Below are 13,014 nucleotides of genomic sequence, written 5' to 3'. Positions count from 1 at the left end.
TTACATAAATTACATAAAAAGTACAGTTCGCTAACTCAAGCTTTAAAATAAATAAAACCACTTGTTTTTTTGAAAAAGCATATGACTACATTTTTCCACACAGTGCTATCAAGAGGTCAGAGCAACTGCCGCTCAAAATTCCTGTGCACGTCCCTGTCTTTGACCCAAATAAACAGGTAATGGAATGTTCTATCAAAGCGACACAATATAGAGTATAGCCTACAGATATTCTCCTACCTTGTGCGTCTGTGTAAATGTGCTACAATTTTTAAATAAATTATTCCAGTAAAAGATTGCAGGAGATACATAAATAATATTTTCAAGAAAACGGGATCTAATTTTATAATCTCTATCCTTTTTTTCTTTCTTTCAGAAAAACATATTTTGCCTATTGGAGTTTCTATTGGCTCAGATTTAAAAAAAAAAAAAATTATGATGATTCCTGTTTTCAATGGTGTCAATGGTGTTGTCGATGACCTGAAAGGTCACCACTTACGAGTAGACATTAACCCTTTCGCACGTACGATCACACCGGTGTGATCAGTCTAGGCTGGTCCAGTGTTGCCAACTTAGCGACTTTGTCGCTATTTTTAGCGACTTTTCAGACCCCTTTAGCGACATTTTTTTTAAAAAGTGACTTTTTAGACAAACCTCAGTAACCTTCAAATGTTGCCAATACTGTCCTGCGAGCGCGAGGTCTTGCTTTCTCCCCGCCGTCACTCTCTCTAGCTGCATCTACCTTGTTCAGTGAATGGCTGAGAGGAGCAGAAGCACGTTCATCTGTTGAGCGCACGGCTGCTGACAGACGTGAATGAGTAGTGTTTTTCCACGGACTTATCACTTATCTGCTTTTCTTTTGTTTTATATTTAAAGAATTTAGTTTGACCATTTTAATTTCCTTTCTTTTCTTGTGCTTACTACTTGTAATACTCACTATCACAGAGCTTTAGTTCATCCGATTCCCGAACTCTCTTAATTCAGATAATTTTCCACATAGGCCTATAAAAAATGTAGTCATTCACTATATTATAGCTACTCGTTCTTGTCAGACAAAAAAAAAAAAAAAGATAGGAAATGAGAACAGCTTTATTTGACATTCGGCTATATTATATTATATTATATTATATTATATTATATTATATTATATTATATTATATTATATTATATTATATTATACAGTATGTGAGCATTCATTTAGAGAGAAAACACATTAGGCAGGCAGAACGCAAGTACGAAGCGATTACGTCATACGCATGACGTCATCTAGCGACATTTAGCGACTTTTAGGGAAGGCGTTAGCTACTTTCCTGTGAAAATAGTTAGCAACACTGGGCTGGTCTCTGGAGTGTACGATCACACCGGTGTGATTAGAACGGTCAGTGCATCACGTGATCAACTGCTAATTTCAAATATGCTTTTGCGCGTTGGCTGGCGCTGAGCGCTCAGAGCTGTAATTTATCACAACTTTTCAATGTTTCCAACTACATAATCTTTATTTTAGGTTTCAGACACATAAATTCACATAAGTACTAAAAAAACAATACATTTAGAGTTTGTAAAATACACACTGATGTCTATGGAAGAAGCAATAATAATCCTTTCCATTATAATTATACACGTTTTATTCATATCAGATATTGTGTAAGTAACTTTAAAGTTTACTCTATTCTTCTCCCAGTTCACCAGCCACTTACTTTTATGTGTTTCGGGAGAAGTGGATGAATTCACGTGTTGTAAATCCAGCAGATGCGATTCTCTGAACTGCGTCTGCGGCACAAACTAACATGGCAGCGCCCATCGCACATACAGCTCAACTAACGCGATCGTTATAAAGGTGTTTAAACAACAAAACACTTCCACTTGCATATATTTGACAATTGAAATATCAGGTATTTCATGCCATAGCTAACAAATTTGTGAATATTTTGAATAAAAAAGGAAAAATTACATAAAAGCAGATCATCATTCATTCAGCGCTGTTGTTGTTGCTGTATGGAGCTTATAATATGACAAATTGATTTGAATTTGAATTGTGTAAATTTGAATTATTTGCAAGTGTAATCTAACAAAATTGAATTTTAGGTGGTAGTTTAAATAGTTCTGAATTAGATTTTTTTAAAATGAATATTGAACATTTTGAAATTTAACAAACTGAAATGTTTTTATGGCTGAATTTTATAGACGTGTATTTTCAAACAGCTAGTTTTTTTTGTTCTGAATTCTTATACTGCAAATATTCAGTTTAAAAAAATACAGATTCAAGTTTTCAAGATGAAGAATTTCGGAACTTCAAATTCAGTTTTCTAAAATTCAATCTCAAAAATTCAAACTCAAAAATTCAGATCTTACAGAAAGTAGGTCACAGGTAAGAGTAAAGGATCATCATCTCAGATAAGTCGAACAGAGCATTTTGGCTGCACTGCAGTAGTTTTCTGCCGCAAACGCGGTGGTGGTTCAAGAGAATCCGTGTATCTTTCGTTCAGTCGTTTTTTTATTTAATATTAAGAGTAGAAAAATGAGAAAACAGCTTGAGTATTAGATTTCTAATATTCTAGTAATAATAGTCCGCTGCCGCAGTTGCACGGAGCTTACAAAACTTAACGAGTGTATTGCAACTATAGGCTACTTTTAATTTTCTCATCAAACTAGACTAACGAATGGCTCGGTACAACAGAAGAGCCTAGAAAGGGCTTTTTCTCTGTGTAGACCAGCAGTTGGTCTGAATTTGCTATAACCTATAGCCTATTTTCCGAACTGTATAGGCTAAGTCACGTTTTATCATGAAACACGCTGTGATTTATTCCAAAGTGACTCAGGCATATATAATGCATTTAAAGTTAAATAATCTAAATGTTGACTTTCAAAAGTAGGCGCGCCAAGAAGGCTATTCTCTGTATTTTGAAAGATCTAAAGAGACCGAGACGCGCTAAAGCAGCGCATCATGTTGTTTTATTTATTTTTCAATGGCATGATATTTTGTAGTCATTTTGAATGTACACAAATAAAAATATAGCCTACTGACCGTATTTACCAGAAAATAAGTCGCATGCACCTGAGTGCAAGTCACACCGGATCATGTTGAGAGAGAAACGCGCGCGTCAAATCGTCATAAAAAAACGCATTGTAATATTAGCCTATTCAGCAATAGTGTAAAAGACCTGTAAATAAAATACAACATTTACATGATAAACACTATTAACATGTATGCTATGTGTTGCTATTTTACTTTCCCTTACTGTATGACAAATCCTTAAATGAATGCAGAAAACAACAAGAATGAAAAATAAGTAGCCATGTATAATAAAATAATATACATTTAGCCTATTTTAAACGCCAAGCCTAAACAAATTTATTTAAATCGAAACAGTCGCGCATCTCTCATTCAATCAAAAGTTTTCTTATTTGCAATGTAACATGTGGATGCTAACTATTAATATAAAGAAGGTGTCATACTTCAGTCGAGTCCCAAAATACACGTATGGCTAAATCAGCGTCTTCACAGCAAGGGAAATGTTTGGAATAACAAGTAGGACTGTGTGCGGCACAGCTTGCCCTTTATATTGTACAACAGACCAATTAAATTAGGCAGAATAACTTTTTATATGTTTGGTTGACTGTGTTTCATTTTGAAAATGAGCAGTCTGCGATATGAAGCAACGCCAGAACTGATACTATGTTGTGTGAGAGCGGATGCGCCTGCGCCATCTCTTGGATTTGTTCCACTGCTGGTAAATAACTTAATACTCTGTTATTTATAGTCATACAGATAATATGACATCATTCAAAACAGTAAAATGTAGGCTATATTTTTATTTGTGTACATTCAAAATGACTACAAAATACATAAAAATAAAAATAAATAAAAATAAAACAACATGCAAAAAACATGAAAAATAAATAAAACAACATGCGCTGCTTTAGCGCGTCTCGGTCTCTTTAGATCTTTCAAAATACAGAGAATAGCCTTCTTGGCGCGCCTACTTTTGAAAGTCAACATTTAGATTATTTAACTTTAAATGCATTATATATGCCTGAGTCACTTTGGAATAAATCACAGCATGTTTCATGATAAAACGTGACTTAGCCTATACAGTCCAGAAAATAGGCTATAGGTTATAGCAAATTCAGACCAACTGCTGGTCTACACAGAGAAAAAGCCTTATAGGCTCTTCTGTTGTACCGAATTCAGACCAACTGCTGGTCTACACAGAGAAAAAGCCCTTTCTAGGCTCTTCTGTTGTACCGAGCCATTCGTTAGTCTAGTTTGATGAGAAAATTAAATGTAGCCTATAGTTGCAATACACGCGTTAAGTTTTGTAAGCTCCGTGCAATTGCTGCAGCAAACTATTATTACTAGAATATTAGAAATCTAATACTCAAGCGGTTTTCTCATTTTTCTACTCTTAATATTAAATACAAAAACGACTGAACGAAAGATACATGGATTCTCTTGAACCACCACCGCGTTTGCGGCAGAAAACTACTGCAGTGCAGCCAAAATGCTCTGTTCGACTTATCTGAGATCCTTTACTCTACCCTGTGGATGACCTGTGACCTACTTTCTGTAAGATCTGAATTTTTGAGTTTGAATTTTTGAGATTGAATTTTAGAAAACTGAATTTGAAGTTCCGAATTTCTTCATCTTGAAAACTTGAATCTGTATTTTTTTTAAACTGAATATTTGCAGAATAAGAATTCAGAACAAAAAAAATAGCTGTTTGAAAATACACGTCTATAAAATTCAGCCATAAAAACATTTCAATTTGTTAAATTTCAAATGTTCAATATTCGTTTAAAAAAAATCAAATTCATAACTATTTAAACTAGCACCTAAAATAAAATTTTGTTAGATTACACTTGCAAATAATTCAAATTTACACAATTCAAATTCAAATCATTTTGTCATATTATAAGCTCCATATTGCTGCGGTGTGTCACGTGACAAGCAATGACGCGTCACCATGGAAACCATAAAGTGACACGTTCTAAATAACGGTCGTCTTGAAAAACTCGCGCTGGGGGGTCAGACAGAATATTTTAAACTTACGTGTGAAAGTGAACTTTTGCAGAGCGTTTCTGTATTTGGTTGTGTTGTGAACTTTTGCAGTGCGTCTCTGTATTTGGTTGTGTCGTGAGTATTTGGAGCACACGACTGTTGTAAAACTGATGAAGATGTTTTCTTAATTTGCTGGTGTTTTTTATTTGCATGTGATTTCTTCAGTTGCAGCATGTCTGCCACTGTACTTTATAGTGTGGAACTATGCATCACACTGGTGTGACATAGCACTGACAAAATATGTTGGCGTGTAAAAATACGCACAAAGATTTGAGCAAATTTATGCCACATACATAGTAGTAGAATATGTGTATATTGTGTCACTTTGATGGAACATTCCATTACCTGTTTATTTGGGTCAAAGGAGATGATAATAGTTGAAATATCCTTACACCAAGATTAGCTTTCTTGAGCATTGCATGTTTGGCACTATACCTGAAACTTAGTAATCAATATGTATTCCCTCTAGTTGTTAAACACCTCAAGTAATTAATTTTAAATGTAGGTTTGTCAAAAGAAAAAGGTTCAGTCATACATTTAATAAAAATTCGAAGTGAAAATTATGTGATTTGTCACATACACATCCAAAGAGTTTTTACTCATGTGAGGAAACCACTCGTCTACATTACTAATCACTCCTGAAGAAACAATGCTGGTCATCAGACTTTTTTAAAAAGGAATTAAAGAATAAAGTAAAAGTTTTATTTAAAGAAAGTGGACAACATGCCTTGCTTTTGTGGTACACAGATTTACAAATGTTTAAAGGTTTAAAATTGTGTATCTTATTTTACTTAGAATTTTGGAATCATTTGTTCTTTTGCAACACACACACACACACACACACACCTGTTATGTCCTAAGGCGTATTTTATTTGTGAATGATCTATGTGCCTTGTGGTGTTTTCTTTTGTTTTTGTATTTCCCCATGTCTACTGCTACCATTCCCATAGAGGTGATTGGGTTCACCTGTTGCTGATTTGTTGCCCATTCACCTCAGCTCCACTGATTGGCTGCAGCCAGGAGAAAACCAGCACTGCTTCACAGCAAGCTGAGAGGGAGAGGGTTGCAGACTGTAACTTGCAGTTGACTTCTTTTCTCCTGCTCCAGAGAACTTTATTGTGTTATGTTGCTGACAAGTGCTAATCATTGGTTAAATTGTGAATTTAGTTGAAGATTTACGTAACAAGTTGGAGCTTGTCCTTTCAATTGAAAGTTCACCTTGGTGTAATTGTAAGTATCTGCTCATTTCTCTTTTGTTCTGTTTGCCTGTTTTCTTTTTGGTGAGGGAGAAAGCTCCTGTGGTAGTGAGAATTATGAAATTTGATTTGATCTCATTTTCTCTTTCTCCTACCATAGAAGTTTTTGAACGCTACAGGAAGGTAGATTTTTTTTTTTTTTTTTTTTTTTTTTTGTAATCACAGACTTCTTTAATGTTTGGTAGCCTGCCTAGGAACCTCTACAAGTTATTAAAGATCACTTGAGGGAAAAGTTGGTAGATGCAATTTTACCAGATTACTCTGCCGTCAGTGCTGAGGAACAACCTGGGCTCACAGCAGAAGCTGTGGCAAGTGGGGTTCTTCCTGGGCTGGCAACTGAGTCTCTGGGTGAGTCTATGTTAGCTGTTAAGTTGAAGGAGTTATAACCTCCTTATAAAAAAACAGAATGTGAAGGGCAGAAGATCAGGCTTCGTGCTATAGAGGCACAAACAGATAGGGACATTAAAATGCGTCAGCTAGACTTGCATGCTCTGGAATTAGATAAAAAATCAGTTCCTATGCCTCGCTCTAGACTCCCCTCTGCTTTATCTCCTGTCACTTCACCTGCTGCTGTTGCACCTCAGAGTAATGATAATGTGATTCCTGAGCCAGATTTTGATGTTGGCAAGTATCTTAAACTCATGCCCCCATTTAGAGAAGCGGAAGTGGATTCGCATTTTGTTGCCTTTGAGCGGGTCGCTATGAAATTGCAGTGGCCAAAAGACGTGTGGGCTCTGTTATTGCAGTGCTGCCTTTTTGGTAAAGCACAACAGGTTTGCTCTGCCTTACCAATGGATCAGTCCCGTGACTATGATATAGTGAAATCTGCTGTTCTGAGAGCATTTGAGTTGGTGCCTGAGACAAACAGTCAAAAATTTAGATCACATGTGAAAACAGCCAAACAGACATTTGTAGAGTCCATGAGGGAGCTTCAAGAGCTGTTCTTTTCTTGCTGGTTTGGCCGATGAGTTTGTGTTGACGCATCAGAATGTGTTCCTCCCCGCACGTCGTGTTAGTGTGTCTTTCTAGAACATCTGTATTCGCCGTATTTGTCTTGATGAATTCTTTGTCTTAGGCACTAAATTAACCTATAGTTCAGGTACTACTGATCCTACTGACACACACACACACACACACACACACACACACACACACACACACACACACACACGGATATAGCCAGTGTGGTGGTGTAGGGTTAATGGTCTTCCTGATTATCTTGACTCAAATATTTTGACTCAATTAACATCTACCATTTTGACCAAACATTGCTGAGGTGTCGACATGACTTAAAACTTGTATTTTAAGCCCCCACAATCAAAGGAAACATGTTCACAGGCATAACACCATTTTGCCCCTCCAGACAAACCATTAAAAACATCATGGCAGGCTAAGAGGTGTGAGATCATTAATCATTAATCCAGTCATTTGATCTTTTGATTTACAACCACTGTCATGACAGTCAGGGGTCACCCGACCCTGGAGACCCACCAGTCAGGGATGAAAGACTCACAAATTAGGCCATAAAACATATTTGTCACATGACATCCTGTCAATCATGAGTGACAGGGGACATCAATCTACCAAAAAGGGTAATAAATCAATCAAAAGTGACAATGTTTATGTTAAGACAAGTAATACTATTGAAGTGTGAGAATTAAACTGTGGAGGTCAATGAAAGTGCACAGCTCTGACAAACCATTAGCTCAACCACTGCACATACACGTTACTGACTGACATCTTATAGCTTGTTACGCTGTACATATCAGTGCTATAAATTTCGGAGATATTGAACCAAGTATATTGAGTCCTATTAAACATTCCACACACATCCAAATGACTGTGATGCATGTGGAAACTCTGTTCATGTGTACCTGGTCACTTCACGTGTTTTCTCTGATCAGATAGCTATCCAATCATGAACAGACCGAAAGACAGGGCATTGTTTTAGGAGGAATAAAATTTAAATATGTGGCTTCAGCAACCAGATGCATGTTTTTACCATTTTAGGAGGAATACAATTTAAATATGTGGCTTCAGCAACCAGATGCATGTTGTCCAGTTTCATCTGGAATGCACATCAAAATACATAATTAGCACATTTTATCTCTGAAGCAGACAACTTAAAAATTGTGGACCAGTGTTATTAAATTGTATGTATAGATGTATGCGGGTATTAATAAAAGAAAGGGTGTAGAAACAGAGGAAGAAAGAAGAAATGTCATACTCATACTTACCAACTGTAGCACATCCTCATCTTTAGGCATGATGGACAACTCCAGCACATTCTCACTAAATACAAATGAATGCAATTACAAATACACTGTAGATATGAATCCACTTGTAAATAGTATGGCTCATTAATTAATATCTTTTTAAAGTAGCCTCACCTATTTTGAATCAGCGCTATGACCTGAGAATAAGTTTTCCCCAGCACACTTTCTCCGTTTACCTTCACCAGCCTGTCTCCTAAACAGAAACACACACACTTATCATATTGGTTGCTGTTAAAGTGAACAGTCAAAGGGCATTACAGCATAAAATGTTCCCCTACCTGTGCACAGGCCTGCCTGATGGGCTGGGCCTTTCTCTTTCACATTCTTCACAAAAATGGTGTCCATTGGCTCTAGAAGAGACCTTTGACCTCCTGAGGAAGATCATATAACAACCCCAAATGGGTAACACTTTATAATAACGTTCAGTTGTAAGTCATTTATAAGTGGTTAGTTGATGATGAACTAATAATTTACAAAACATTCATAAATGATTAGCAAGTGATATACTAACAATGTATGTTTTGTAAATTGTGTTACAAGTCATTTACAATTGATTAGTTAATGATTAACTAATCATTTACAAAACATGACTATGCATTCATAAATGATTAATTAGTGATATGTTCATTATTTTATGTAAGTTTTGTAGATTCAGTTATAAGTCATTTACAATTGATTAGTTAATGATCAACTAATCATTTACAAAACGTGACTATGCGTTTCATAAATGTTTAATAAATGATGTTACATTTTTATATATGTTTTGCTCACATCAGGTGCACAGTGGTTAAAGACTGACAAGACAGCTGTCTATACCCTCACCAGTCAGCACTTACACTGCAGTACACACTACAGTGTTCAACACCTGTTATAGATGCATAAACGCATGAATAAATAATTTACAACACTTTATGCGTCCCCTAATCTAAAGTGTAAACTATTCATCACTTGTAAATGTCTTACACTTAATTTGTAGATTACCACTTCAATAATCAAAAAGGCATACAATCTACAAATGTTATCTACGGATGTATATGTAACACATTTACAAGTGATGAATAGTTTACACTTTAGATTAGGGGATGCAGAAAGTGTTATAAATCATTTACAACACTTTCTGCATCCCCTAATCTAAAGTGTAAACTATTCATCACTTGTAAATATGTTACACTTACCTGTTACAAATGATCTGTACGTGTATTCAAGGCATTTACAACACTTTCTGCACCCTCTAATTGCTACATACATAAAAAAACAAAAACAAAAAAAAAACATTATTTATTAAACATTTATGAAACGCATATTCATGTTTTGTAAATGATTAGTTAAAGGGGGGGGTACAATGGTGTTTCATGTATTCAGAGTTGTTTACAGTGTTAAAGAGATGGATTCTCATGCTAAACATGGGCAAAGTTTGAAAAAAATATTTTGGACGAATAACGGAGAATTTCTGTGCTGAAAATCTTACTTCCGGGTTGGTACAAGTTTCGGCTGTTTTTTTTTCGATCGTGGATCTAATTACGTAGATGAGAGTGGAACTCCTTATATGAGCATTTCTCTCGGAAAAGCTCGCCCGCGCACACGTCGACCAGAGGAGAGCGAGACCGCGCACATCAACGCGCTTCAACAGGAAATCATCGGCAGCCAGCGCTGCATAGGATTTGTTCAATAATGTCTCCAAAAAAGTGTGTTTTTGGATGTGAGGGAAAGCTTACTGTGTTCAGCTTTCCAAAGAACCCAGTGTTACAGGAACAGTGGAACGGAGTGTACCAAGTGCGGTTGTGTGTTCTGGTCATTTCAGTGACGAATGTTTTATTAACAAGGCCCAGGTCGACGCTGGATTTGCAAATCGTTTGCTATTAAAACGTGGAGCGGTCTCAGTGATAAAAGACCCCATTCATGTAAGTACAACTGGATCAGATTTCTGTCTTTTGCTGGAAATCAAGCACTACCGCTTGACTCTATAGCTCCGCCTCCAGGAGCTCGGCTTTTTCCGGAGAGAATCGGAAATCTATATTTTTCTTTTATAAATATAATAAAACTAAACACTTTTTGGAGAGTTTAAGGATGCACTACTACTCTATAGGTACTCAAGATTAACATAAGATTAGGTGAAACTGTGCATGTTATGTACCCTTTAATCATTTACTAATCAATTGTAAATGACTTATAATGGAATTTACAAAACATACATAAAATGTTAGTATATCACTTGCAATCATTTATGAATGTTCTGTAAATGATTAGTTCATCATTAACTAATAACTTATAAATGACTTACAACTGAACGTTATTATAAAGTGTTACCACTTTGTTGATAGGATTAAGCTGCATGCTCTTTATTGGCATGTTGAAAATTCTTTTGTTTTAGTTTATTTTCAAGCAGATCAGTGGTTAGAGCTGGAAATCGATTTAATTAAATTTAATCTTTCGGGATCACAAACCTATATATATATATATATATATATATATATATATATATATATATATATATATATATATATATATATTTTTTTAAAGAGCAAAGCAATACTTACCTTTGCCATTGCCATTTTCCTGGTTCTGGAGGGGAAAAAAAAAGAAATGTTTAAGATCAGTTGAACTGCTGAAGCCTGTATTTGTAACATGTCCTTCACAGTCCCCAGAAGTTCAATGCAGCTGGTTGGTAGGAGTTTAGCAGAGGCGTTCTTATTGAATGAGGCATTTATATAGCACTTTCATATGTACTACTGTACACCCAAAGCACTTTACAATCATATCAGGGAATCTCTCCTCAACCACCACCAGTGTGCAGCATCCACTTGGATGGCGCAATGGCAGCCACAGTACAACAGTGCCAGTGTGCTCACCACACACCAGCTATAGGTGGAGAGGAGAGAGAGGGATCGAGCCAATTCAATGGATGTGGATTAATAGGAGGCCATGATTGGCAAGGGCCAGTGGATGGAATTTGTCCAGGACACCGGGGTTACACCCATACTCTGTACGAGAAGTGCCATGGGATTTTTAATGACCACAGAGAGTCAGGATCTCAGTTTAACATCTCATTTATTCAAAGTAACTTACGGAGCACATAGTATGGTACATTTCAAATGGGCACAAATGGTGCAGGAGTTACTTGCTGAAGTAAACACTTACGGTTAGTTATCTAAACAAACACTATAGCAATAGATAGTATTAGCAAGCACCATTACCCTTGTGAAAAAAATAGTATACTTAAGCACAATTTATCCCTATGTACTTTAGTATAACTAAATGTATTTGTGGCTCACTATAAATTGGCACAGCTTAAAAATTTGTCACGGGAAATAATGCAGAGGATTCAATTGCAAGTGAAACAATGATGAATTTATTGAGAGTCACAGATGAGAGTAATGGAACAGGGTCAGATGCAGAGATGTTGCCTGGGACAGTCGATGCTTGGCAGCGCAGGGACACAATGGACAACCCAGATCCTCTGTGGAGAAGTGAGAAGCGAACCAGGAGTCCAGTTCTCTGATGAACCGAAGCGAGGTAATCCACGCCAGATGATCCTCCGTGAAAACAGGCAGAGCGATCCACAATTCGGCAGGTAATCCACAAAGACACAGGAAACAGCCAGGAGACAGACATGTACACATGAACAAATCCCAACGATCTGAAGAACTTACCCGTTGATTGTAATCATCAATAAGGGAGTGATCCAAAATGTCCCTAGCAGGATCCCAACTTCTCTCCTCCGGACCATAACCTTCCCAGTCCACCAAGTACTGAAATCCGCATCCCCTCCGTCTCGAATCCAGAATCCAACTGACCGAATAAGTAGGTTCACCATCTACGAGTCGCAGGGGGGCGGGGGAACCGAGGCTGGCGGATTAATGTGTGAATGAAACACGGGTTTTAATTTGGAAACATGAAAGACGGGATGAATTCTCCTGTATGCCAGAGGAAGTTTGAGGCGGACTGCCACTGGACTAAGGATCTTGGTGACAGTGAACGGGCCAATGAATTTGGGAGCTAACTTATTACAAACGGAGCGGAGAGGAATGTTCTTCGTTGAAAGCCACACTTTTGACCAATGACGTAAACGGGTGGCTTTGACCGGTGGCGATCGGCCTTAGCCTTGGTGCACGCCCCCACCTGGAGAAAAGTCTCACGGGCTCTGCTCCATGTGCGGCGGCACCTCTGGACGACAGAGGGAGGGAGGGAGGGAGGGAGGGAGGGAGGGAGGGCGGGAGGGCGGTGATAAAATCTAGCGCTATGTGGGACCAGGGTCTCGAAGGGACAGACAGCAGTTGGAGTAACCCATCAGGAGGACGATTAGAAGTCTTACCAGTGGCACAAATCAAACAAGTCAAGACAAAAGTACGAATGTCGCGAGCCATAGCTGGCCACCAGAATCGTTGCTTAACCAAAACACTGGTACGGTTGACTCCTGGATAACATG

The 13,014-nt window shown here is 37.3% G+C and overlaps 1 protein-coding gene across 1 annotated transcript in view; it reads right to left on the bottom strand.

Moving 5' to 3' along the window:
* arhgap23b (Rho GTPase activating protein 23b) overlaps window positions 1-13,014 on the bottom strand; it is a 560,944-nt gene that overhangs the window by 278,046 nt on the left and 269,884 nt on the right. The window contains 5 exon segments of the mRNA XM_079852050.1: window positions 8,315-8,380; window positions 8,550-8,604; window positions 8,703-8,781; window positions 8,867-8,959; window positions 11,126-11,150. Of these exon segments, the coding sequence (XP_079708176.1) occupies window positions 8,315-8,380; window positions 8,550-8,604; window positions 8,703-8,781; window positions 8,867-8,959; window positions 11,126-11,150 (318 nt within the window).

This window comes from Squalius cephalus (assembly GCF_949319135.1).
Source record: "Squalius cephalus genome assembly, chromosome: 19".
Classification (NCBI taxonomy): Eukaryota; Metazoa; Chordata; class Actinopteri; order Cypriniformes; family Leuciscidae; genus Squalius; species Squalius cephalus.
Note: the sequence above shows the minus strand (reverse complement) of the source record. Positions and strands in the feature narration are given on the sequence as shown.